This window comes from Phoenix dactylifera, chromosome 8 (genome assembly GCF_051530095.1).
Source record: "Phoenix dactylifera cultivar Ajwa chromosome 8, Ajwa_hap1_PhDact_Kaust_v1.1, whole genome shotgun sequence".
NCBI classification, from domain to species: domain Eukaryota; kingdom Viridiplantae; phylum Streptophyta; class Magnoliopsida; order Arecales; family Arecaceae; genus Phoenix; species Phoenix dactylifera.
In genome coordinates, this window is record NC_143197.1 from 30,664,675 (window position 1) to 30,689,377 (window position 24,703).

Genomic DNA, 24,703 nt, shown 5'->3' on the forward strand with positions numbered 1-24,703 from the left:
GTCCGAGGTGAATGACCTCAATATTGGCTAGGATGTTATTATAGTCGGGCCAACCATAGAGTAACACTAAGAATCACTAAATAAGCTACAGTTATGATCTCAGCAATGATTACGCCAACTCAGCCGTAAATACACAATCGACACAATTATTGCCATGTGCACATCACAAGGAGCTATTATTATGCAATTAACAGGCGATATCAGTTGTTGTCATGCAATTATTGCACTTCTATGACCTTATCCTATATACAAATGACCGGAAAGATTCTCAGATAAGCACACTTGAACTTTCTGCCACTTTTATTCTCTCTCATTCTTTCATTGTCGTTTTAAAATTTTATTGACTTAAGCTTTGGAGAGTCCTTCATCGAAAATCTTCTGGCAAATAAATTTCTTTATAGGTCAAGCTCGCATTTTGAAAATATGTCGATAGCTTTTCAGCATCCTAAAGTCTTTTATCGATTTTAGGCCGTCCTACTTTCCACCTAGGTATTAGCCGATTTTAATCGATCTCGTGCAGGACCACAGCTTGGATTCTAGATGCAACTGTATCCATAAACCACGTTGGAAGCTGAAGCAAACACACTCCGGGAGTCCGAGCTGCAAATGAGCATCACATGAGGAGGTTCATGATTACTACTTGTTGGAAAGGAAGGTCTATTTCTCCATGACAAGGATCCATCACTGGTCGGCTCTATTGGAGCTTCTTTTCTTGTCCTATGTGGCATTTGAGACTGGTGCAATTTAAAGACGTAGGTGAGTGTCCGCTGGGATCAACCGTTCTAGATTGTTAGATATCACCGCAGCAATGAGAAGTGGAGTGGTGATAATTAGCTTGTATATTTAGTTTGACAAATGGAGCCTTTGAACCTATCAATTTTAAAATATAGAATATAATTTGATATCGTTGCATTTAAATGGTTCTAAAAATAAAAAATTTAGTCGATATCATCAGATATAAAATTAATATAAATCATATTTATATTAAAGGGATAAATTAAATTAAAAAGGGCAGGGCGAGAAAAAAAAAGAAAAAAGAAAATAAGGAGGCGAGAATAATTATTACTTATTAAAGGAGCCGCCATAGGGCGGCGGAGGAGAGCCGTTTAGACAACCGGGTCGGACCGGAGCCAAACGGACGGTTCAGATAACCAAACGTCTCTCTCCTCTTTTCATCCCAGTCGTCTCCTCCTTCCTCTCTTCTCCAGCGTCCGATCCCCTTTTCACCTCTCTCCAGCCCTCCCCCAAATCCCATCCCATCTCTCTCGCTCTCTCTCTTTCCGCGCTGCGCGCGCGCCAAATACAAATCTCCCCCAACCAATCCAAACGCTCGGATCTCAGGTAACGAACGACGCCTCCCTCCTATTTCTTTAGGGTTTCTCCGGCTGGTAGGGTTGACGGTGATCTGCGGCGATGTGGACCATGGATCCAGGGTTTTCCGGCCGATGGCGGAGGCACCGGCGAGCCCCGGCGGCGGCGGTGGAGGAAGCCACGATAGCGGCGGCGAGCAGAGCCCCCGATCCACCGTCCGCGAGCAGGATCGCTTCCTCCCCATCGCCAACATCAGCCGCATCATGAAGAAGGCCCTCCCCGCCAACGCCAAGATCGCCAAGGACGCCAAGGAGACCGTCCAGGAGTGCGTCTCCGAGTTCATCAGCTTCATTACCAGCGAGTTCAGATCTTTCTTCCCCCCCCAACACACACACAGACCCACCTCTTCCTCTTTCTATATGTCTCTCATATGCTATAATTTCTTGCAATTAATTTTTTGTTTGTTTGTTTTTGTATTGATTAAATGATTGGGTGATGCAGAGCGAGCGATAAGTGCCAGAGGGAGAAGAGGAAGACGATCAATGGCGATGATTTGCTCTGGGCGATGGCGACGTTGGGATTCGAAGATTACATCGAGCCGCTGAAGTTGTACCTACAGAAATATAGAGAGGTATTTCTTTGATTATGATTTTCTCTCTTTTTTTTTGGGTAATATTTTTGTTGATAATTTCGTTTAGGAAATATCTAGGTTCATTATCAGCCAAGATTTGTGAGGTTTCGTTGGGTTTCTAGTGCTCTATTTGATCTTCGTTGGGCTAATAAAGGCTTTGTTTGTTTTCTGTTCTTGTTGCATGGATTTGGGGGCGGATATGATATTCTAGATGGAGGTAATAACTTTCTCTTTTTCTGATTCATATGCCATTTGTCTGTTTACTTTATTCCATTAGAATGTTTTTGAAGGTATAAAACGAAATCTGAATTCATATACTTTAAATGTATATTTCTATTAATCTTTTCTGATGCCAATGGCTAAAAATTCATTGTTTTTTTATCCAACACGGACTCAAGCCTATATATCTGATTTTCCAGATTGGTTTTATCAAATTGATGAGCTACGAGTTGATCTTTTCATCTTTTTTTTCTTCTGCAAGCTTGTATTTGATTCTTGTACACATATGTTCACATCAAACGTGAAGGTGTCATCCTATCCATGTGATGTTATCTGTGCATGTGGGAGGCTGGGAGTTGCTAAGTAAAGAAAAGTGGGAGGGGTTCAAGGAGGCAATTACTTCCCAACTCTTTTTGCAATCAGGTTTCCATTTATAAAGGTTTTAGTGATACCATGAAAATTGGGATGCAGAATCCCTACACCCTCTGAGCCTTCCAGCTTCATCTTCCAAACATTCTCACTTGGTTGATATAACCTGGTTGGTTGGTTGGTCACTTAGTATTGCTAAGGTTTCGTATCTATTTATACCAGAAATGGATATCAATTTCAATGATTATTTGTGTCAGAATTTGCTTCAATGTAGGCAGTTAGGACTATCATATGTATCCTTTATAGGGGTCTATATTTGAACATGAGATAATTTTGAGTAATTTTGACAGGGTGATAGTAAGTTATCTGCAAAAGGTGGAGACAGCTCTGCTAGGACAGATGCAGCAGGCCCTCAAGCTGGAAATCAACCTGGTACAAGTACCCAAGGGGTATCAGTTATTCTCTGAATTCCTTACTTTCTGGAAGATTTCATTATCTTCATTTGATACTTCTCAAATTTGACTTGTATGTGAAATCAGCAGATGGGTCAACAAGGATCTTTTACTCAAGGAATGAACTATATGCAACCTCAGGTATTCTGTATTAATTCTTTCTCTTCATTAATTCTATGGTGGAAGCCCTAGATAATCTTGCATTCTGCAACTTATAAATATTTGTAGACAACTTACATTAATATTATGGAGCCATAATAAGGGTAAGAATAAGATGTTAACCTTGTGCTTCTGTTGTAGATAATATGCTGATAATTAAGTTTTCTGAATAATTTTCAGTTTTTTGAATACTTTCACATGAATAAAATTTGTTTCTTGACAGTGTATCTCGCACAAGTAGGAGAGGAAAATGGATAGTCATGAAGTTGATGGGATATGTGTTACATGGAAAAAATGATGTATTGTGACAGGAGTGTCAAACATATGAGTCCTGTGATCGTGGGACTTCAGATAAGTCTCATAAATTTGTCTATTTTGGAATTTCTTTTAAGAAAAGGTGTGCCAGAGGTCAATGAAGATAAAGAACTAGGGAGCATTGTAATTACAAGAGCTATGCTAGTATGAACAATGTTGTGGTCTGTATATAATTGGTGGTAGGTTCATATCCATTGCAGTTTAAACTTTACACTGGATGAAGCAAATCTAATAGCTTCTAAGCTTACGTCTAAAGCTTGCTATAATCACACTCATAATAGTCTGATTTAAGTAGGAGGGATTCCTCTGAATTGTTATATTTGGTAGTACTAGAAATAACCAATTCTGGCTCTGTACTTGACCATCAGTTAATTTTTCCTCCCGCAACTTCATTACCGCCTTCAACACCTCACTCCCTCATGTTTGCTATTTTTGTAAACTCCATGTTCAATCGATTATAGCCATTCTACTCGAGCTTCTCTGAAGTAGGATTCCTCACGTTATTCTATGTAGTAGTGTTGATCTGGTATTCTTTAGATACATCCTTGTTAAAAAAAATTATCATTTAGAAGATGTTCTTTATTATTTTTTTAGTCTTGAATTGCTATTAGGATGTGTAGATGCATTTCTTGCATAAACTGCCGTATCCACTAAATTGATCGTAGATATGCCTTGGGAAATTGTAATATAAACTTGATCATTAAAGAAGGTAATCTTTCTGCTGCTACATTGATTTTTTTATGCTATTTCTATCAATAGTTCTCAATGTGGTTGGGCTTGTATGTTATAAAGCAACCTCTATGTCGATATAATCAGCCTTCCATACAGAAATTTGTTTAACCTTTAGATATATGTGAGTTCCATTTCTATTCTTAGTTAACTATGTATATATTGAATGGTCACGAAACTGTTGATCATATTCCCCCAATAAATAGTTGTTTATCTTCTAAAGATCCTTATTTTGCGAGAGGCAGCACTTTTCTCCATCTTTTCAATACACATAATTCATCTGGTTTCCTATGAGTTTGTCAGTCCGCTGATATTAGTGTGGATATTTCTCTTTTCCAGATCCATAATGGGGATATCTCAAGCTGAATGATTATTGGCCTATTTCTGCTAGCTGTTCTCTATTTCAGGTAATAACTCTTCCTGGTTGGACCTCTGCATTATGTGGAGGTTCTTTGAATATCTTTTCTCATCCAGGAATTAGTTCTTGCTGATCAGCATTTGTATTGTGCCACTATACATGAGCACTTCTCATCCAGTGCTTAGAATGGTGCTGCAATGAGTACATTATAGATCATTTAAGAAAATGAACCACAGGAGTAGAAGAAATATGTCATGGAGTCAACAGCCTGTTCTATGACATATGCAAATAAATCAAAAGAATTGCTTTGCTTCGGGTTTGGATAGCTCAAGAAACCAAATAATGTTGGTTGTGACCAAAGAGGTTTCCTTACCTATCTGAAGGAAATCTTTGATATGTGGAAAAATGTAAGGAAATAAACTCTCCAGTGGTTTATTCAAAACTAGCCCCAGATAGGCAGGATAAGACCTTTTATTCTGGTTATAATCTTCTGTAATTTTAAGGTTTCATTTATTTGTGAAAAAATGGCTGAATGGGTTACTTGCACTATAGTTTTTACAGTGACAAATACTCTGGCAAAAGCTTCAAACCTTGATAAGAGGAATGATCAATTTGACAAGAACAGTAAAAGAAATTAATACATGTCATTATCACTCAGTATGATCAGGGTCAGTATCACTCAGTATGATCAGGCAGTGAAGTGCAGTGAGAAATAAAATTCACTTGCTTTGATTTATGCCTGATAAAGAAACTAAACTGGCGATGTAGGTTTTGAATAAGCTGACCTGGTACAATAGGCTAACCTAACTCTGAGTCTCAGACCAATCTGAACTCAGTTTTGACTGTGTAATTTAGTTAGGGTCTAGCATTCTGATTTGAGTTTAGTTACAGCATTGACTTGTTTTTGTGACTTTGTTGTAAATAGTCAGAATAGGCAGTACCAATTCTGGTAGGATTCTGTTAAGTCAAGTCATGTCTGGCCAGAGCCAAACATCCTACTATCCTTCTCACCATGCCACCTCCCCCTTCCCCTGCGAAAAAAAGGAAAAAAGGAAAAAGGAAAAAAAAAATAAAAAGAGGTTGCTTCTTACAAAAATACATAGTGGGTTTACGAACTCGTTACTTCATTATTGACCAATTATGGTTTTTATTCTATCAAAACCACCTTTACTCGAGCCATTATTACTGACTGCTATAATTGCCTTTTGCCTTTAGACTTGCATTGCAGACTTTCACCCACTGCAAATTTGTTTGTTTAAGAGGGCTAGCATGAAACCCTACTTGACCCTACCAATTGCCTTCTAGGAATTTACCATAAGCATAACCATCAAGGCTTTTCCTAACTATTTGGGATCAGCTTTATGAATCCTTATTTGCTAAGATCTTGATGTGAATATATTAGACAATTCAGATAATTTAGCTAAAATTTTTCATGGTTGCTACCTTTGCAAGAGGAAGAATCATTCTCAAATTTTTGAAGAATTGAGTTCATAAAGTATTCAAACTTTGTGGGGAAATTTTTTAATTGGCTCGCCCATATTATATTTTGCATAAATTTTTATGAAGATGCATAAAAGGGAGGTAGATTTATCACTGATGCCAAGTTTGGTGGACAAAAGTTTAGATAGCTGATAAAAATGATCATCTCCATTGCCTTTAAAAGTTTTGTTGCTGAAGAATAGAGTAGCATATTATTATTTCGAAAGTAGGTTCTTTTGCAGAGCAACTTCTTCTTGATCTTTTTGTCACGGACCAATAGAATTTGCCCTATCAAAGCCTGTGTAGTGCTCGGACTATCTCCGTGTGGCTGAGTAAGCCTTTACTTCCTTTTAGGCAGACCTTCCATTGAAGCTGCAAGAGAGAGTGAGCAGAGAGTAAGAAGAAGATTTATATTACAAATAAGAAGAGTACAAAATACTTGGGATGTTTCCTCTCTTAGAGGAACTCTCTACTCTGAGGAGTTGGGTTGCAGATGAGGTCCTCTCCCCTTTATATGGACCTAAGCTAGGATCCAAAGTGGCCAGGACCGTGCCACTTGTCCTTCATATGTAGATTAGAACTTGTCCTTCATATGTAGATTAGAACTTTTTGGATACAAGATATTTTCAAGCCACTAAAATATCTAAGAAATATCTAGAATATGGTTGAAATATCTTCAGAGTTCCGAGGAACCCTGGAAGCTTCTAGAGTCTCCTAGGGTCTGAGGGAGTTCTTATAGTCCTTTGGTGAGGCCATGACGTTCTCCCCCACCTATTGCATAGATATCCTCATCATGCCGTTGTGAAACTTGTTGATAGATCGTCTGTATTCTCCTCGGGACTCCACCAAGCGGTACTTTGTCTGTGCATTCCTTCACTTGCCTTAGGTGGCGAGTGGAGTTGGGCTCTTGTGTAGCATGTGTTTTCGGTTGCGTGAGGGCGTGTTTGGCCTCTGTCTGGAGCGATGGATGTGCTGATGGCATGGAAGACTGCTGCTGGGTTCACTTGATCAAATAAATGACATTCGATTTGACTCTCCTCGGTGACATTATCGTTATCGGGGATTAGAGGTTATATTGACATTGTGCCTCCACGCATTCCTAGTTAGCTTCACCATGTGGAAGTCCTGTCCACTTAACTAGGACCATATACCCTTGAACTCCAAGGGCCTTCGTTATTGGTCGGCCCACTTCTTCATCCATTTGACAACTTTCTCTAAGAATGCTTTTTGCAATGTTTGTCTTCTCTTTTATGTTTGCCGCGAACTATTGGGCCAAAGGGCTCTTGCTTTTCTCTCTTGCAATAAGAGTATCTGATGCAAGGGGTTGACAACCGATCGCTACCTCTAATGGGATTTAGCATGTTGACTTGTTCTTTTGGAGGTTGTAGTAAAACTAGGCGACATCCAAGTGATGCACCCATTCCCTTTGACTAGTATTCACGAATGTTGCAGATATTTCCTCGATAATGCATTTGCATGTTCATCTGCTTATCTATCTAGGGGTGGAAACTTGTGTAGAAGATTTGTTGGGACCCATGGGGTTTTAAAGACTTCCATCCTGAGCTTGCCGGTAAATGTGGGTCTTAATCACTTGCTATGTTTTCTAGAATCCCCCCAATACTTCACCATGTTGGAGATGAACAACCTTGCAGCCTCTTCTGTAGTGCAATTTGCAGGTGCATCAATGAAAGTACCATATTTGGAGAGATGGTCTACAACAATCATGATGGACCCAAGTTCTCCAACTTTAGGTAGAACATAAATGAAGTCCACGGACACCCTCTCCCATAGACGGCTTGGCATTGGTAAGGCTTAAGAAGACCTCATGATTTCTGGTGTTCTGCTTTGTTTTGTGGGCAAACCAGGCAAGCACGAACATAATCCTCTACATCTTCATACATCTTTGGCCAATGATAAACTATCTCAAGAAATGCCTGTGCCCTTGTTTGTCTAAGATTTCCTGGCCATTTGGTATCATGACATTGTCTAAGTATTTTCTTTCTTACATTATCCCACTTAGGTTCAAACACTTGTTTCACTTAGTGTAAAGAACCTCATCACGTTCCCAAAAATCTTCGTGGCTTTCCTTCATTGGCCAACCTTAGAAGCACCTGAGCCGCAGGGTCTTGTGCAGTGTTGATACGGATTTGATTAAGAAAGTTTTTTTTGACTTGATATACTGAAGCTAGCTGCACTTTTCGACTAAGTACATTGGCTATCTGATTATTGGGCTTATATTCCGTCTATATATCAAATTTAGCTAGGAAATCTTGCCAGTGGGCCTACTTTAGCTAGTCTCTTTTGGGTTTGGAAGTAACTTGTAGCCACTTTATTAATTCGAACAACCAATTTGGAGCCAAGAAGATAATATCTCTTTGCCCTTAAGTAGTGCACCATTGACTCATCTACTTTTCGTTGACGGTATAGCGCCTTCGTGTCATTTAGCTTTTGGCTTTCATATGCAATGGGATGTCTCTCCTGTACCAATGCTCCTCCAATGGCAAAATCAGATGCATCAGTTTGGACTTTGAAAGGCTTAGAGTAGTTTGGTAGGTGCAAAATTGGCTCCTCTATCACGACCCTTTTTAACTCCGCAAATGCCTCATTGCATGTGGGGCGTTCACTATCATAGTTGATGCTTTCTCAGGAGGTCAGTTAGGGGTGCTACTTTGGTTGAATATCCTTTCATGAATCATCAGTAGTAGTTCACTAGTCCATGAAATGATTGTAACTCTGTGACAATTGTAGGACTCTTCTAGTCCACAATGACTTGGAGTCTTGGACCTTCTTTCTATCCATCCAGATGTTTCCATTGGCCTATCCAATGACCTAAAAGCATACATCTATGGCAAAGAAGCACTTTTCCTTCTTCATATAAAGTTGGTTTTCTCTTAACATGCAGAAAACCACTTTAGGTGCTTCACATGCTCTTCCATTGTGCGGCTATATATCACTATGTTGTCAAGGTACACTATCACAAATTGATCAAGGTAGAGCTGGAAGAGCTTGTTTATGAGGGTGCAAAAGGCCGTTGGAGCATTCATCAAGCCAAATAGCATAACAGGAACTCATAAGAGTCATATCTCGTGGCACAAGTTGTCTTAGTCTCATCCCCTTTCATGATCCATACCTGATCATACCTCGATTGTTGGCCAAGATTAGTAAAGAACCAGGCCTCGCCAAGTTGATCGAAAAGATGTGCCACCAGTAGGATGGATACTTATCTTTGATGGTCACCTTGTTAGTTAGTGCAAGGACGAAGGCTCCCATTACTCTTTTTCTCAAAAAAAACTAGGGTGGCCGAATAAAATCAGCATCCAAGAGTTCATTGAGTTTCCTCCTTAGTTGTTTAAGTTGTTAAGGCATCATTCGATGGGGCGCCATGGCAAGTGGCTTTACTCCTGGCTCTAGCTCAATTGCATGATTCACCCCCTCCTAGGTGGAAGCCTCGTTGGTAGCTCTTAAGGCATGATGTCTTTGAACTATTCAAGGACAGTTGCATGAGTGGAGGGACCTTCTTTGCGGAGTTCTCTTGAGTGCGGCGGGGTATTTCACATCACCTCGCTTGACCCTTTTGCAATGTTGCATGGTTGAAGGTGTTTGTATCCTGAATCGCTTCCTGCGAATAGCATGGATCATACAAGGGGTATTTTCCTCTGTAATACATATGACTTCGTGCTATTGTATGGGAATTGCTTTTACCATAGTGAAGAAGTCCATGCCCAGGATCACATGAAAATCATCCATCGGCGCGGCCATTAGGTTGGTGGTTCCCTTCCACTGAACTATATGCGCTCTTTTGGCCACTCCTAACACGGGCTTTGCCTCAGAGTTAGCTACCTTCATCTTGCTCGAGTCCTTTTCTAGCTTTAGATACATATGTTTTGCCTCCAAGTTGGCAATGAAATTGTAGATGGCCGGTGTCAATCATGGCCTTGGTGGCCTTGCCATTGATTTACACATCAACATGCATATGCTCTTTGTTTAGGGACTTGCTTTCACTAGCTTGCCCTTTCATGATGTTTACCACTCATAAGGCTTCCATTTGAGATTCTTTTTTCTCCTCGCCCTCCTTTGCACTGACCGTGCTAAAAGCCTTCTTCTTGGAGCAATCCCATGCTCAGTGGTCGCGAACACACATGTAGCACACTAAACGCTTCTTGCATTGGAAGTGCCCTTTAACATGGCATTGGAAGTCCCCCACTTTTGAATTTCTTGGGCTTTGGCATCTTCACCTCAGGGGTATAAGTTTGCTTGAACTCTATTATCTTCTCAACAACAACAATTGCAGCTTAAGGTCCTAGATTCCCTGATGTCTTAGCTCTTGTGCAACCCATGGTTGCAAGCCGTCCAATAAATAGAAGAGTCATTCCGCCTCATACATATTAGTGATGCCTAGCATTAGCCTCGCGAATTCCTTGACATGATCTCGATAAACCCCTTGTGCTTGAGATGTTGTTGGCTCTTGCACGCCAAGAACTCTACGTTCTCAAGGAAGAATCAGGCCTTTACCTCCCTTTTCTAGTCCTCCCACGAGTTGATGGTGCAGAGATCTTTTTCCATCTTCGAGCTCTGGCATCTCTACCAAAGCATAACATTACCCGTGAGATATGTGGAGGCTATTTTAACCTTCTCCTCCTTGTCCTTGATCTTGAGTGCCTTGAACTAACGATCAATGTTCCACAAGTTCTCAACTTCCGTGGCATCCCTTGTCCCATTGAAGCAATTAAACTCTGAGACCTTAAGCTTGGGTGCTTCCCTCATTGTGGCACACCATTGGCAACGGCCTTCTCAAGGAAAGTGGCCTTAGTTTTCAACTCAATCTCCTCCTCATAGCTCTTGAGTTTCTCCTGTTGCCGAACAAGATGAACTTCTTGAGTTAGGCCTAGAATATGTCCATGGCAATATGGACATTCTCCTCAATTGCCCCGATGTACTCATCCAATCAGTGGGAGTACCATGCTCCTCGGTATTATCCCTTGAAAGCTCTTGCCTTTTGCCCATCTTGCCTTTTTTCTTTGTTGCAGGCACATCGATAATTGTCTTGGATGTCGACATGCTCTTGCCCTTTATCTCGTCCTACTTTGGTACCAACTATCACGAACTTATGGAATTTGCCCTTATTAAAGCCCGTGAGGTGCCTAGATTACCTCAGGGTAGCAGAGTAAGCCTTTACTTTCTCTTGGGCACAGCCCTCAACTGAAGTTGCAAGAGAGTGGGAAGAGTACAAAATACTTGGGGAGTTTCCTCTCTTAGGGGAGCTCTCTACTTTGAGGAGTTGGGTTGCAGATGAAGATCTCTCCTCTTTACATAGACTGAAGCTAGGATCCAAAGGGACTAGAATCACCACCACTTATCCTTCATCTATAGATTAGAACTTTCTAAATACAAGATATTTACATGCCACCAAAATATCTAAGAAATATCCAGAATATGGCTGAAATATCTCCATAGTCCTTATGAACTCTGAAAGCTTCTCGAGTCCTCTAGGATTTTAGTGAATTCTTGGACTCCTTTGTGAGGTTGTGACATCTTGCTGAAATTCTTTGATCCCGTGAGTAGTTTTCTTTAGTGCCATCAAGTAACATCCAAACTGCCTTGACTATAATATTCCTCTGTTATCCTATATTTGCTTCTCATTATATATTACTTGTCATCTTCTTCCTTTGTTTTCATTCCCCTAGTTTCGCTCATTCATATGCATGTTCTGTTCGGCAAGAAATATTCGTAGATAATGCAGACCTGTTTCCTTGGTAGGAAAAGATGACATGGATTCTGATGATGGTTCTTGAAATGGTGCAGTAATTGGCAAGGAATCAAAGTCTTCATGGAAAGAACTGACTTGCTGGGTCTACAGGCTATATCTCTGCTAAAACTGATGACAGATCGTCTGAAGCATACTAGTACCATCTTCTTTTGGTTTGTAAATTAATTTGAATAAAATAATCTATACTTTGGGCGGTGTTCAGAATCATGCTCCATATTTGTCTTCTTTGTTGCGCACATACGGATGTCATATTTACTGTTTGTTGGTTTCCTTTAGCTAAAATAAATATTTGATGGTCATATTGCTTTAGTCAATATTACTGTGTCTGTGCAGAAGCTGAGAGAGGATGTTGCTATCCTAGTATCCTTAACGGATTTAAGTAGTCTCAATCTGTGAAATAAGTGCTGCCACTACCATCACAACAACAGGTCAATGGCTTTGCATGATACTCTTAAAGCAAGATGGAGGCTGCCGGTCCCCTGTATTATTTTTGGGTCGGAACATTTTGTTGAGCATCTTCTCAATGTTGTTCTTCATGATGTTAGCTTTTGTTTGTATGTAGGAACGTCGAGGGGAAGGCTGGCTGGTCGGTAGTTGGCTGTCTTGGTGATCAGCCTTGATGAGAAGACGGTGTCTTGTAGCCAAGAAGTGCAGCCAAAGAGTTCCTTGGCACTTGACAGATCCAAGTTCTTGTAAGGAAGCGTTTAGGTTGCCATAGATGCCGAATGAAACCCGAAAAATGAATGCAGTTGAAGAAGTTCGTCTGCTGCAAGCTTAATTGGCCGATGGGTTTCGAGTGACTTAACTTATTTGATAGAAAATTGATCAGTTTACTTTGAAAATTGCTTGAGGGAGACGGATAGAGGATTCTAAACTCTTGACTTTCGCAAGACCTGCAAGAAATGATAATAAATATCGTGTTAAATTATTAAAATATTAATAGTAATTTTTAATATTAAATATTAATGAAAATATTATTAATATAAATAAAAAAGAAAATTAAATTAAAAATGAAAACCCTTTCCTTTCTTGAGGCATAGGAGAGTGGTTTGCATGCTGGGCGGAGGTCTGGGTAAGGGTTTTCTTGAAAATATATATATATATATATATATATATATATATATATATATATATATATATATATATATATATATATATATATATGTACAAGAAGAAAACAAGGTACTGAATTAATAGGGCTAAGGGTTTGATTTCTAGCCTGACCCCACTCCTTTCTTCCGTCTTTGTCGTCTTCTTTGGGCCGCCAGGAGTTTTCTTTGGATTATTGCCAAACCACAAATGGAGCTGCAAACGAATAGGGTGGGACTGGGGCAGGCTTGATCTTAACTCAACCAATTTTCGTATTTGGATCTTGATCTTGGATCTGCATCCAACCCATTATAACTGTAATGGTGACTAATAATGGTTTCAATAGAGGTCTACTATAGTGGAATAACACAGATGTAGTGGAATAATGCTAACGCAGCAGCTCTGATTGAACTCAAACACATTCGAGCCTGTTCGGCCAGTTGAAAGTCTAATACTCCTAGATCATTGGGTCCTCAAACTTTATTGTGGTGTTCGGTTGGAGCAGAAGACTTGAGATAGGATATTATGCTAGCCAAACACCTTTAGCATGATGAATGTAGACTTGAAATATACCATGCTCCGTCAAACCATTCCCATTTCTGCCGATATAGGCAGTCCCATGTGCAGCTTGGAATAGGCTTACTCCTATTCTTTGTACTCGTTTCACCCCTTTAGATTATACATCTGAAATTAATTTTATGTTACATAAATATTATATAAAGGTTATTGATATATATATATATATATGTGTGTGTGTGTGTGTGTGTATTTATATACGTGCGTATTATAGGACTACTAGTATAAAATATTATTTGTTTTAGATTTTTTTTAATATATATTTTTATAAATATCTAGCATAATACGTATATTTTCATAAATTTGTTATTTACATACATTTTCTTATAAATTATAATAGTACTACATAATCGTACTATACTATTTACGCGTATTATATAGTACTAGTATAAATTATATTATTTTAAACTAGTAGTACTATATGATATATTATTTTTTTATATATAATTTTGTTATTATTTTAAAAATATTTTTAATTTTATTTTTATTCTAAATATTTTGGCAAGAATAAGGCATATATATTCAGCATGGTTATGCTATCCGGCATGGCTTTGCTTGTAATACTATTTTTTCATTTGCCCCTGTCAAACGCCACCAGGCGGATGGATGTTACGAGGCTTAGCTGTCGATCCCCATTAGACAGCTGGACCACCTGGTACACGGAAGACGTCGCCTCCCCATTCAAGCCCTGCCACGTTAACCCCTCGTACACGCAGCCGATAATCTAAGTGGACCCCACAGCACATCCCGCTCGCAGGCGCTTCAAAATTTTCAAACGAATAAAATATATCTACGAGAGAGATCAAGAAGGAATCGATAAGAAGACTGCTCGACGATTTTAGACTTGAGAAAAAATTTTTGGATCTTGTCCTCCTCCCGATCTCTCCCTCTCTAATCCGAATGGCCGAAGAAGCGAAGGTCTGGATGCCGCAATCGCCAATGGAGGAGGACGCCCGGCCTGGTGAGGACTGCCCCCTTCCTTCTCTCGTTTAGGGGTTTTCCCCTGATTCGGGTCATCCGGAATTTAGGGTTGCTTGAGACATCAGTCGGAATGTATCTATACAACCTATTACAGCTCCAGATATGGGGCATTGGTTATGATTTGAAAGATCTGGAATGATGTCTTTGAAATTTCTCCTTGTTTTACAAATTTCTTGCATAATTTGTTGTCTTTCGTCTTACTTACCGTGATATTAGGTTGGCTCCGGATTTGCATGATTGTTGATAGATATTTTTGGTTTTTCATTGCCGGGAAAGAGAAACCCTATTTTTATACCCGGGTCTGATGTAAATGATGAACTTTAACTTGCAGGTGATTTTTCATAGTGTGAAAAAGAATTCATTTGATGCGTTAGGGTGCCACCATTCCTGATGTTTGATGTCTTTTACTGTAAGGGTTTGATTGATTAAATCAATTTGAAAATTTCCCCTATTTTTTTGACATTTTCTGGCTTATTTCCTTCCCATATCCTGATTTCCTTGACTTCTATTGTCCTTATTTTGGAATAATTCCGGATTCTGATGGTTTTTCTCTGATTTTCTGGATTATTGTTGTCGTGGAAGTGGTACCCAGTCACCAAAATGAACAAACTGGTGTTTATGGTGCACTGGATTCCATATATAGATCTTGGAGCCGTGATTATTATTCACTATATAATATAAGGCATGATGAACCTTTGGCTTTTGTTTTCCAGATGGCTGTTGATGTTGCTGAAATAATCATTTGTTCAAGCATTGAGTTTGTGTTTTTTGTGTGGTTTTTAGATGATAATGTTGGTCCAAAACACTCGTGTTCGTCATCTAAAGACGTGGGCAACAAGGAGAACATATGCACTGTTCAAGAGGATAATTTGGATGTGCTGGCCTCTTCTAAAAAGACCCTAATGCAGACAAAGGGGGCTAAAAAGGGTGGAGGATATAACTTGAGGAAAAGCTTAGCCTGGAACCAAGCTTTCTTTATGGAAGAAGGTATTAAATTAGCTATGGTATTTGTACAAGCTTCTAACTCCAAGATCTCAACATTTTACCACTTTGAGCAGGTGTCCTGAATCCACTAGAACTATCCATGCTGAGCGGTTCTGTTACTAAGTCGAGTGGGAGCTTTCTCTCTGGGATCAATGAGCAGATGTCACCACTGATGGAGTACCAGAGATCTAGTGATAGGAATGATGTTGAAGTAAACATAAATAATAAATCTCAAACAAAATCTAAAACCAAAGATTTCAAGGATGGGAAATTATTTTCAAATTCAGAAGCTTTAATCAAAGAGGAGCAACGACTACATGTAATTACTCAGTTCAAGTTGGATCCAACATTCTTTTCTGGTTCCTAATGTAAAGATGGAAATTTTGGAGGCAATTTTCAGATTTCTATCTTATATATACTGAATAACCTGTCATATTGTGAACAAAAGTTGCAGCAGAAGGTAGAATTCGATTTGTTCTTATCATTATTTGCCTTCTCCAGGCCTCTGGAAAGATGCAGTCTTCCAAAAGCATTGCCAAAATTGTGCCACGATCACCAGCTTCAATTTCATATCCTTTTTGTTACTTTCTTTTAGGATGGAAAATGTACAGTATTTATTCGATGAGGAAGTTTGACAGCGACCAAAATTTTCTGTTGCATGAGAAATTTTTCTAACTGGTTATTTTGTCAATTTGAGGAGTTATTGTTCTTAACCCTATTGTACACAGAAAAGGGTTGCAAGTACAAATGCAACAAATCCAACATCAAAACTTCCAAAATTTGTGCCTACAAAGTCACATGCTGCTTCTCTACCCATGACTTCTAGAAATGTCATTTCAACTCCAAAGAGCTTCAAGTCTAACCCTACAGCTAGAGGTACTGTTTCTTAATGTGAATTGCTTTTCTGTCAATATATTTCTCATTAAATTTGCCAACCATGTCTACCTTTTTGAATGTTTGCAATAAGCTATTTCTGTTGCAGTTAATGTTGACCATGGTATTTGTGCAAGGGGATTTTCTTCAAATACAAGAAAGGAATCTGGTTGTCCACCCTTATCAAGAAAGGAATCTGGTTGTCCACCCTTATCAACTAAATCTTCTTCTTCACATGATCTTGGCAAGCACCTGGTTAGGACTAAGGAGCTTTTCTAGTTATCTAAAACATTGTCTATGCTTTTTCATGAACAACAGTTGCGCTTCAATTATTTTTTAAGAATTCTTCTGGCCAAGCTGAAATGATTACACATGATCAGGTGTAATATTCTTTTGAAATGCTTCCATTTCCATTTTTAGGCTCCACTGGCTGAGAAAGGTACTACTGGTTTTAAGATGAATCCACATCCATCTGGCTCTGGCATGGCATCTTCGTCATATCCCCAAAATGCCCACCAAGTTAGCGGAGGGCCTCCTTTGCCAGCCCATGCAAAACCATCAGCACTGCGAATGCCTTCACCGTCATTAGGATTTTTTCGCCAGGTATGGTGTCCAAAATTAGATCCATGCATTATTTAATTTGCAGGTAACAGTTGATTCCTAAACTTGAAGATTAAGCTCGAGATATCGAATAGGCAGAATTGGAAGTCATTTGGCTTCATAGACATATGCATGAGGAGTTAGATAAAAGAGATGCTGTCAAAATAGGAGCATGCCAATAACCATGCTTGCAGCAGGGTAATCCAATAATAATCCATGGAGTAGGTGTTTTAAGGGAGACAAGAACTACCAATCTGGTCACATGCATGGCACCTGAAATTTCTTTTTTTTATATAAAACGGCAACATCAGCACTATGAGATGACATTTGTTATGTTTCAATGATGTTGTTCGGATGGAATGTGGAATGACTAAGCATCATTTAAAAGTTTTCATAAACTTTAGAACAGTACCAGATACACAATGATTTATAAAAAATGTGTAAAATTTGGTCTTGTCATTCACTTGTTCATTTATTTTGTATTGTCCATGTTTATATAGATGAGTTGGCAATTTGATTTTTTTGACATGCAAAATATGATCCATGGGAGCTTACAAAATTGGCTTCCCTTGAATTTAGACAGCCATTGATGGCTTGTTTTCCTTGCTACTCTTTTACTTCTTTTTGTAGGGAAAATTTTCTCCTTCCTGTGACAACCATTCTCTGAGAAATATTCAACAGCCGATGCCCAGTATTCCTCCTCTTAGAAAGCCTATTAGTCTAAAACAGACAGATGAGCTCAGACCTGCGCCTTCAACTGGGCGAGAATGTACAGAGGGTCCTGTTGCAACAGAATCTTGTGCTAGTACTGCAGTTGTTGGCAGCTCGCAAACATCTTCAGCTGCAAACTCCTTGTCTTGTTCCACTGCAACTGTTGATACATATCCATCTACAAAAGAGAAGATTGGAATGCAAAAAATGGATATGATGAATAAGCGAACTTCTGGAAGTTCATATTGCCAAACAAGCGGACAAGATCAGTTAGGAAGCAGTTGCTTCTCAGTTGATGACAACATTGACAAGCAGCCACACGTGTTCTCTTTAGGAAAACTCAATCGTCACGAGGATAACCTCATGTTCCGGATTGACACCAAATCTTCAGTCGAAGAAAGTGGATTGATTTCTGAGAATAGTAAGGATGCTTACCCATCTACTGTAGAATCTAGTGAAAGTAAATTATCATCATCCAACTTTTCATCACAAATCTCTCCAAAGAAACTTCAAGGAAGTGAGTCAAAGCAACTACATGAAGGTGATTCAAGAGTTGGTAATCTGGGAAAGCATCTACATGTAGGAGATCTGGTTGATGAGAGTTCTTCTCTCTTAAGCAAGGACAAACAATCAGCTGGAAGCTCTGATTTTATCTCAAATAAGGGATTTGGTTTCACAGCTAGAAATGCTGACTTTGCTGCTTCACTGAAAACTGAAACGTCTTTAAAATTGAGTAAAGAGCAAATGGCAGGTGCCAGTATTTTTCATAGCACAGAATTGGATTGTTCTTTAGAGCAGAAAACAGGTACACATGTTCAGGTCATAGATCATGGAAGTGTCCGCCTGGCCGGTGGATGCAGCAGTACCTTGTCAGAGGAATCTCAATCTACATTTTCCGAAAACAGGAAAATTCAAGATTCCCAAGAACAGTCTGAAGTGAAGAAACCAATGGACTCAATGGAAGAGAGAGAATTGATGCCAGAGTATGTATTTAATGTCCATAAGCAAGTTGCTTTTTACTCAATATTTTATAAATAAATACATGATGCATTAGGAATCTGCATAACTCTCTCCTATTGCAGCAAGAGTAAACTAATGGACAGACTAAAGCTGGATTTAGTTCCACCTAGACATCAGTTACATGCTGTACCATTCTCAGATGAATGGCTAGCTGCTCTTGAGGCTTTTGGGGAGGTTAGTTTATTGTTCAAAAAGATTCTTTTAGTACCTTGTAGTTTCTCGATTCATTTCACTACAATCATGTTACAGTAATGTACGTCATGTCAATAGCGGCACAAACCTACATAAGTTGACAAGTTTACCGGCAAGAAAATAGTTCAGTTGGTTTATGAGTCATCAAAACAATTACTGCTTTTACATTGGGTCGTGGTTGGCTTTGATTTGGATCTGATATTGTTTTATATGACTGTTCTTTAGTATTCATTTCTTAGATTTCCTTACATCATTATATAGATAAGACTCGAGGTTAGTTTTTTATTTAACTTGTTTACTTCTCCATTTGTTTAGGACTGAAAATTAGGAAGATATTCAGAGAATCTTAGGTACAAGCTCATCAAATATTAGGATTTTAAGTCTTGGTTGGGAAATCCTTTTGATTACTTAATAGTCTGGTTGATCTGGATCGTATTCAGTAGAAATATGTCAAAGAAGTCATATTTTCTGTAATAGATTGTATTGATAAGGTTTCTGGTTTTAAAAGGATTGTTTTTTTTTCCTTCTTGTTATTTAGGGGCCTTTTAAGATTCTGCATCAGGCCAGGGGAGATTCAAAAATCACAACATGATTTTGATTTTTAAATTGGGAGAAAAAACCATGTGGTGTATTCTGCAGGAATATCATCACTCTCTATTTTTTTTCCTTTTCTTCTTCTTCCTATTTGCTTTCACCTTTTCGCTTTTCCTTTTCTTCTCCTTTCTATATTTGTTTTTTTTCTCTCAAACTAAAATCCTTACTGTCTGTGGGGCTAAATCATGTTTCCGTTCTATTTGCCAAGTGCTAGATTGGTTCTAAATTTCTAATCGTATTCTTGTTTTTTCTAATTATGTGCACTTCCCAAGACCTAGTATATGTACTTGTATTCAGAGAAGTTTTGTAATTTCCCCAAATCTGATATTAATCCACGTAGTTTTTCTTTGTTTTCTGTTTAACAAAAAATTTGGCAAGTGCCTAGCTTTCTAAAGTTCTGTATCATGCCATTGTTCATGAATTCTACTTACATTCTAGAAATGAAGCAATTGCTATGCTGATGTCTGTATATTAATTGCTCTTTACTAGTTTTTACATGTAATGCAGGATAATGGTTATATACATCATGATTGGCATTTCTTTTTCTTTTTCTTATCTGTGTTTAATCACATGTCTTCACACATTGTTGATTTAACAGGATATTTTGGAAATGAAAACGGGTCCTGTGCAAAATTCTCCACCTGACAAAGCTCTTCCAGAACCTGGTCCATGGTCACCGGTATGGTAGTCATTTCATTTGTCATATCAATATGCATTTTGTAAGTTTACTAACAAAAATTTGCATCACATAGCGTATTCAATTTACTTTGTTATCTCAGAATTTGTGTGAAGGATCATCTGTACATGGTATTTCTAAGTGAAGTTTTAATTTTAAGCAAACTCGCAGTAGACAGTAATAATGCTAAAACTGATTCTTTTAACATGGAATGCAGTTGGAGGATTTGGTGTAATGAAAAATAAAATTTGACACATTGATAGTTGGGTAATATCCTAGTGCTGCTGCAAGAATGGGTATTTTGCAGGAGGATTTTTGGAACTAAGCAGAATCTTTGAAGTAGGTGCAGGAGGGGATATAGGTGTGACAGTGTGAAAGAGGAGCTCTCAAATCAGGATGAAAAGAGCAATTATGGTGCAATGATAATAACTAATACATTTAGATACTAATAAAACTTAAAGTAATGTAACTAATCGTCAAATTCTCTATATGATTAAGTTTGACGTTTATCTTTAGGAAAAAAATTCTAATGAATAGTTAGATAAATTTAGATGATAACAAAAGTTAAATAGCAGAATGATGGCTCATCAGACTATTGGAATTAATTGTTCCTATCATTTAGACTAAATGGATCCCTAATTTTTTTTAGGAACTTTTTCGGGTTCAATAACGGTCTTGAAGAGTTCTTGTTTACTATAAAGGAGGCAAACAATAGTTACATCATATGACCAATTAATTGGAATTCTTACAGTTACCTTCTTTCTTCATTCCTCAATTTAATTTAGTCATAACTTCCCATAATCTTGCTCCTTATGGTCCTAGGAACAAGTAGCTTTAGTCTTCTTTTCAGACTCAATCTCCTGTCTATATTGTTACATTTTCTTAATGAAGATATCAAGAAGATCGTATTACTCACTATGTCTTGCCCTTTGCCCACTAGCTACCTGAACTTTTCTTCTTTAGAATTCCAGTGAATATCTCCTTTTGTTTGGTAGCTCACCATCCAACGGGTAGGCATGTGTCCCAGACATGAACTGGAGAACTCACCTGCCTTCGGTTCTGCCCGAAGGAAATCTTGTGCAATCTACTTCATGCCATTCATGCACCAGGAAAGCTTCAAACTCTATGGGATGTGTGCAGATGAAAATATCTTTCATCTGAAGTGTTGTAAAGCAATGCCCATTTGAAAAATCATATCATAGGGACCTTATACTTTCAACAACCATCTTTGCTTCATCAGTATGATTTATAGAAAGGAAAAAGGATAACCCTGATATGCCTACACAACGTGGAAAGTCAAAGTTCATTCCCAGGCGAGTTGACACTTTGGAAAGTTGTTCATGTTGCTAAAAAAATTGTAATATTGATGATGTACCATCACTATATGTTCATTTTAAGAAGTTTCTATTATGGTACAAGTAGAGGTAATGCAACACAATATTGCAAACATGGGTATTTAAGTTTGCCAGTCTTGTTGGCATACTTGATAGACAATTAGATACTTGTCCAATAAGGCGTATAACCTTCTATTAGAAATTTAAGTGAGCATAGTAACTTTCTATGTATGACCTTTCGTAGTTGACTATGCAAGTATTACACTAGCTGTTCATGTAGAGATACCTTTATACCTTTTTTCTTAGAAATTTCAGAATATTATAATTATGGATCCAGGTATGTCCTTTAGGACTTAAACCACCAATTTTGCCTATTACAATTATATGGTCCAGGTACCTTCTGCCAGTTGTGCCTATTTCTGTAGGGGTGATATCATGTCATAAAATAGAAGCATAATTATGGGCATCTAGGTGAATTTTTGTCATCCCTTCTTCTTTTAATCCCTGTACTTTCGTCTTCAGAGTTGCTGAGTACATTGATGAAATTCTATTTCTTGAAACCTGAATTGGGATTGTTTGAGTTATTAAATGTTGGATTGTTCTTTGCTATTTTCAGCCTATCACCTTTCAACTCTTCCTAGTGATTGCATCTCTTGGTATAGGCAAAACAATGCAACTCATCTCTGCCAAGTATCATGAAAAATCCCTTGCACGTTTATGCTTCTTAGCAGATTCTAAAGAAGATCTTCAGAAGACTTGCCTGAATGTTGGTGTTGTCAAAAATTTCAAAAAATTTGTTGACACAATGGATTTCCTCATCGGCTTATTTCCTATTTCTTTTTCTGGTTTTCTTTTGGTTGAGAATTCATGAGCAAATGTGACGGGTTGATACTGCCTTCACTTACTTTCCTTCAGGCTTTTTGGAAGACAAATTCTAAGAAAGAAGGTTGACCTTGTTCACCTCCTACTTATGAGTATATTCACTGCCATCAGCTAACCTCCTCCCATTGCTGATTGGTTAACAACCTACGCAATTGCTTATGACAAAGATTAGGCAATGGAGTCTTTTATTATGCATTCAGTCTGCTCAATAACTTCACATTATACATTAATGGTTGCTGTATCATTCCCTTCTAAATCACAGGAAGAAACCTTCCTTCTTACATCACTAAGTTTAAAATTTATGTATGTATTTACTTATGAGTGGAGCTAATATGTGGGCGCCTACAGCGCTAAAAGGCCGATCCTAATCTAAAGATGGGGTCCCCAGCACTGATATCCAAAGTCATTGAATGTAATCTGTTATTTTTAAACTGCTCACTATCAAAAAATTATATGATTTTGAGATCCCTAGCCTTTGCATCCAGTGGTTAAAAACAGGCATTTTAAATGACACAAAAAAATGTATATTTTTTTTATCACTAGATGTACGGGTTAAGGATCTCTAAATCACATGTTTTTAAAGTGTGCAATTTAAAGATAACAGATCACATCCAATGGTTCATCCGTGGGTTCTCCAGTCATTTGGTTAAGACCAACCTTATTAGTGTTGTTGTCTAGGTATCATATATTAGTTCTACTCTTATTTTCATTACAGAGATTGGTTGATATAGTTTTGTATTAAAACAAGCAAAGGAAGAGTTTTATGAAGTAGATCAACTGATGCGTGGCTGAGTCTGCTGTTTCCAGTTGCCAAGGCATGTATCGTCTTGGAAGCAGAACTCAGTAATAATTAGAAAACTTACTATATATGAGTTTTTCAATTGTCATCACTATGTGTGCTGAAAAATAAATTAAAAGCCTGAGCACAGGATCAAAGTAAAAAAATTGACTAACTTTTCTGAAGAGAAAGTATAAGAAAAGGCGGAAGGCAAAGGTGATGGCATAGGGGATTCAAGATTTGCCCAAAGTTGATTAAATACAAACAAAAGCTCAGATACGAAGATGGCTAGTATTAAAGATTCAATGCAAAAGCATGTTACTAAATCATCCTTCACACATGTGATGGTGGTCAAAAGAGTACTAGATAATTGTTTTCTTGATTGATAAATTATATCTGTGAAATAGAAACACCTGGAATAGTCAACATTTATCTTGAATAGTTTTTCATCATTACTGGTTGGTCTGTTTAACTAGATAAGCAGAAAGAAAAGTTTTCATCATCTGATTGGTTTTGCTTAAGGTTATATGTGCTTGTCTGATTATGTGTGCTATTGTTGGCAATATATGGGGATGATTGTTGCAGGTGAAACGGAAAGCTGAAGGCGTCGGACCATATGACTGTACTAAATATTTGAAAGACACGTCAACCTCAAAGTCCCACTAATATGTTCAAACATCAATGCAACAACAATACTTCAGCTTTTCAACAGCTCTTGGATTTTCCATTTTTTTAGCAGTGACGGCATGTACAACGCGAGGAAGCTCTTCTTCATGGCTTTAAACATTTATTTGAGCCTGCCACGCTGAGCACCTAATGGTATAACTTCTCGAGCTACTTCTAATTGAACTCTTTTGTTCTTCAACAGCAAACCGGAACCCGACCATGAGGCAATTAACCATTGGAAAAGAAAACAACAGTTTTGTCAATGAAGTCCAAACATTTGCTTGGACTTGGAGATATATCTGAGATATATCCCCCAATGATTGATATTATTGAATTGTTTATATACATAGCATCCCAGGTTCACGTGTGGTGCCAGCTTTCATGGCCCCGGTCATTATAAAGTGTCAGCCGTCTTGCCTGCACTCCGGCTTCTTCTGGCTTGATTCTGAGAATGAGAAACCAACTATGGATGCAATGATGATTTATTTGGTAGACTAAGGTTGTAAATTAGGTGCAACCTGGCGTCAAACAAGTAGGGCAATCAATCACATGAAGATAAACTGTTCCAGGTAAGTGCCACTAGCCTTTGTGTTAGACGCCATTATGGTCTGGGGAATTCAAAAAAATTGGGCTCACTTTTATGAACTTCGTCCTCATCTACGATCAGGGACAATGGGGTTTAATTTTGTCCTCATCTACGGTCACTTTTTTAACTTTGAAACCGTCCATTTATTTCTAAACCCCCAGGCTCACTTTTTATATTCAAATCCTTCGTTAGCTCCATGAATTTCATGGACAAGGGTTATATTCAAACCCTTTTATTTTATGTGATGTTTACATATGCTAATCAGCAACAGAACTAGGGTAAAATCACACTAGTACAAGCTGCTGATATTTCATGTCGATGGCATAACAGCTAGCTTTACTCTCCACGATAAGTAGAGATTTTTACACTGAA

General features: G+C 38.3%; 2 protein-coding genes across 7 annotated transcripts; both read left to right on the top strand.

Moving 5' to 3' along the window:
- The first annotated feature begins 1,141 nt into the window (after window positions 1-1,141).
- Window positions 1,142-12,088, top strand: LOC103702864 (nuclear transcription factor Y subunit B-like). Of its 6 annotated transcripts, XM_089925111.1 has the most exons (8): window positions 1,142-1,341; window positions 1,433-1,672; window positions 1,813-1,942; window positions 2,154-2,159; window positions 2,881-2,979; window positions 3,073-3,123; window positions 4,525-4,592; window positions 11,780-12,088. In XM_089925111.1, the coding sequence occupies exons 2-7, from the start codon at window positions 1,446-1,448 to the stop codon at window positions 4,549-4,551; spliced, it is 540 nt and encodes a 179-aa protein (XP_089781237.1). In that variant the 5' UTR covers window positions 1,142-1,341; window positions 1,433-1,445; the 3' UTR covers window positions 4,552-4,592; window positions 11,780-12,088. The 6 variants fall into 6 exon arrangements, with proteins under 6 accessions (XP_089781237.1, XP_089781236.1, XP_088559659.2 ...); XM_089925110.1 differs by lacking the exon at window positions 2,154-2,159 and having other exon boundaries at window positions 2,881-2,985; window positions 3,070-3,126; window positions 11,825-12,088; XM_088703533.2 differs by lacking the exon at window positions 2,154-2,159 and having other exon boundaries at window positions 3,073-3,126; window positions 11,825-12,088.
- A 2,129-nt stretch (window positions 12,089-14,217) lies between these two features.
- LOC103702863 (uncharacterized) lies at window positions 14,218-24,167 on the top strand. The gene is made up of 11 exons (XM_088703545.2): window positions 14,218-14,415; window positions 15,219-15,422; window positions 15,494-15,738; window positions 15,921-15,987; window positions 16,143-16,295; window positions 16,402-16,547; window positions 16,713-16,895; window positions 17,523-18,586; window positions 18,686-18,797; window positions 20,008-20,088; window positions 23,665-24,167. The coding sequence occupies exons 1-11, from the start codon at window positions 14,355-14,357 to the stop codon at window positions 23,743-23,745; spliced, it is 2,397 nt and encodes a 798-aa protein (XP_088559671.2). The 5' UTR covers window positions 14,218-14,354; the 3' UTR covers window positions 23,746-24,167.
- The last annotated feature ends 536 nt before the right edge of the window (window positions 24,168-24,703 follow it).

Excerpts from the sequence above, each read along its gene's own strand:
- LOC103702863 (XM_088703545.2), top strand. The coding sequence starts at position 14,355 with ATGGCCGAAGAAGCGAAGGTCTGGATGCCGCAATCGCCAATGGAGGAG. Across the intron at positions 16,296-16,401 it reads GTCTAACCCTACAGCTAGAG|TTAATGTTGACCATGGTATT; the intron begins GTACTGTTTCTT and ends TTTCTGTTGCAG. Across the intron at positions 20,089-23,664 it reads AACCTGGTCCATGGTCACCG|GTGAAACGGAAAGCTGAAGG; the intron begins GTATGGTAGTCA and ends TGATTGTTGCAG.
- LOC103702864 (XM_088703526.2), top strand. The coding sequence starts at position 1,446 with ATGGCGGAGGCACCGGCGAGCCCCGGCGGCGGCGGTGGAGGAAGCCAC. Across the intron at positions 1,673-1,812 it reads ATCAGCTTCATTACCAGCGA|AGCGAGCGATAAGTGCCAGA; the intron begins GTTCAGATCTTT and ends TGGGTGATGCAG. Across the intron at positions 2,963-3,069 it reads TCAAGCTGGAAATCAACCTG|CAGATGGGTCAACAAGGATC; the intron begins GTACAAGTACCC and ends ATGTGAAATCAG.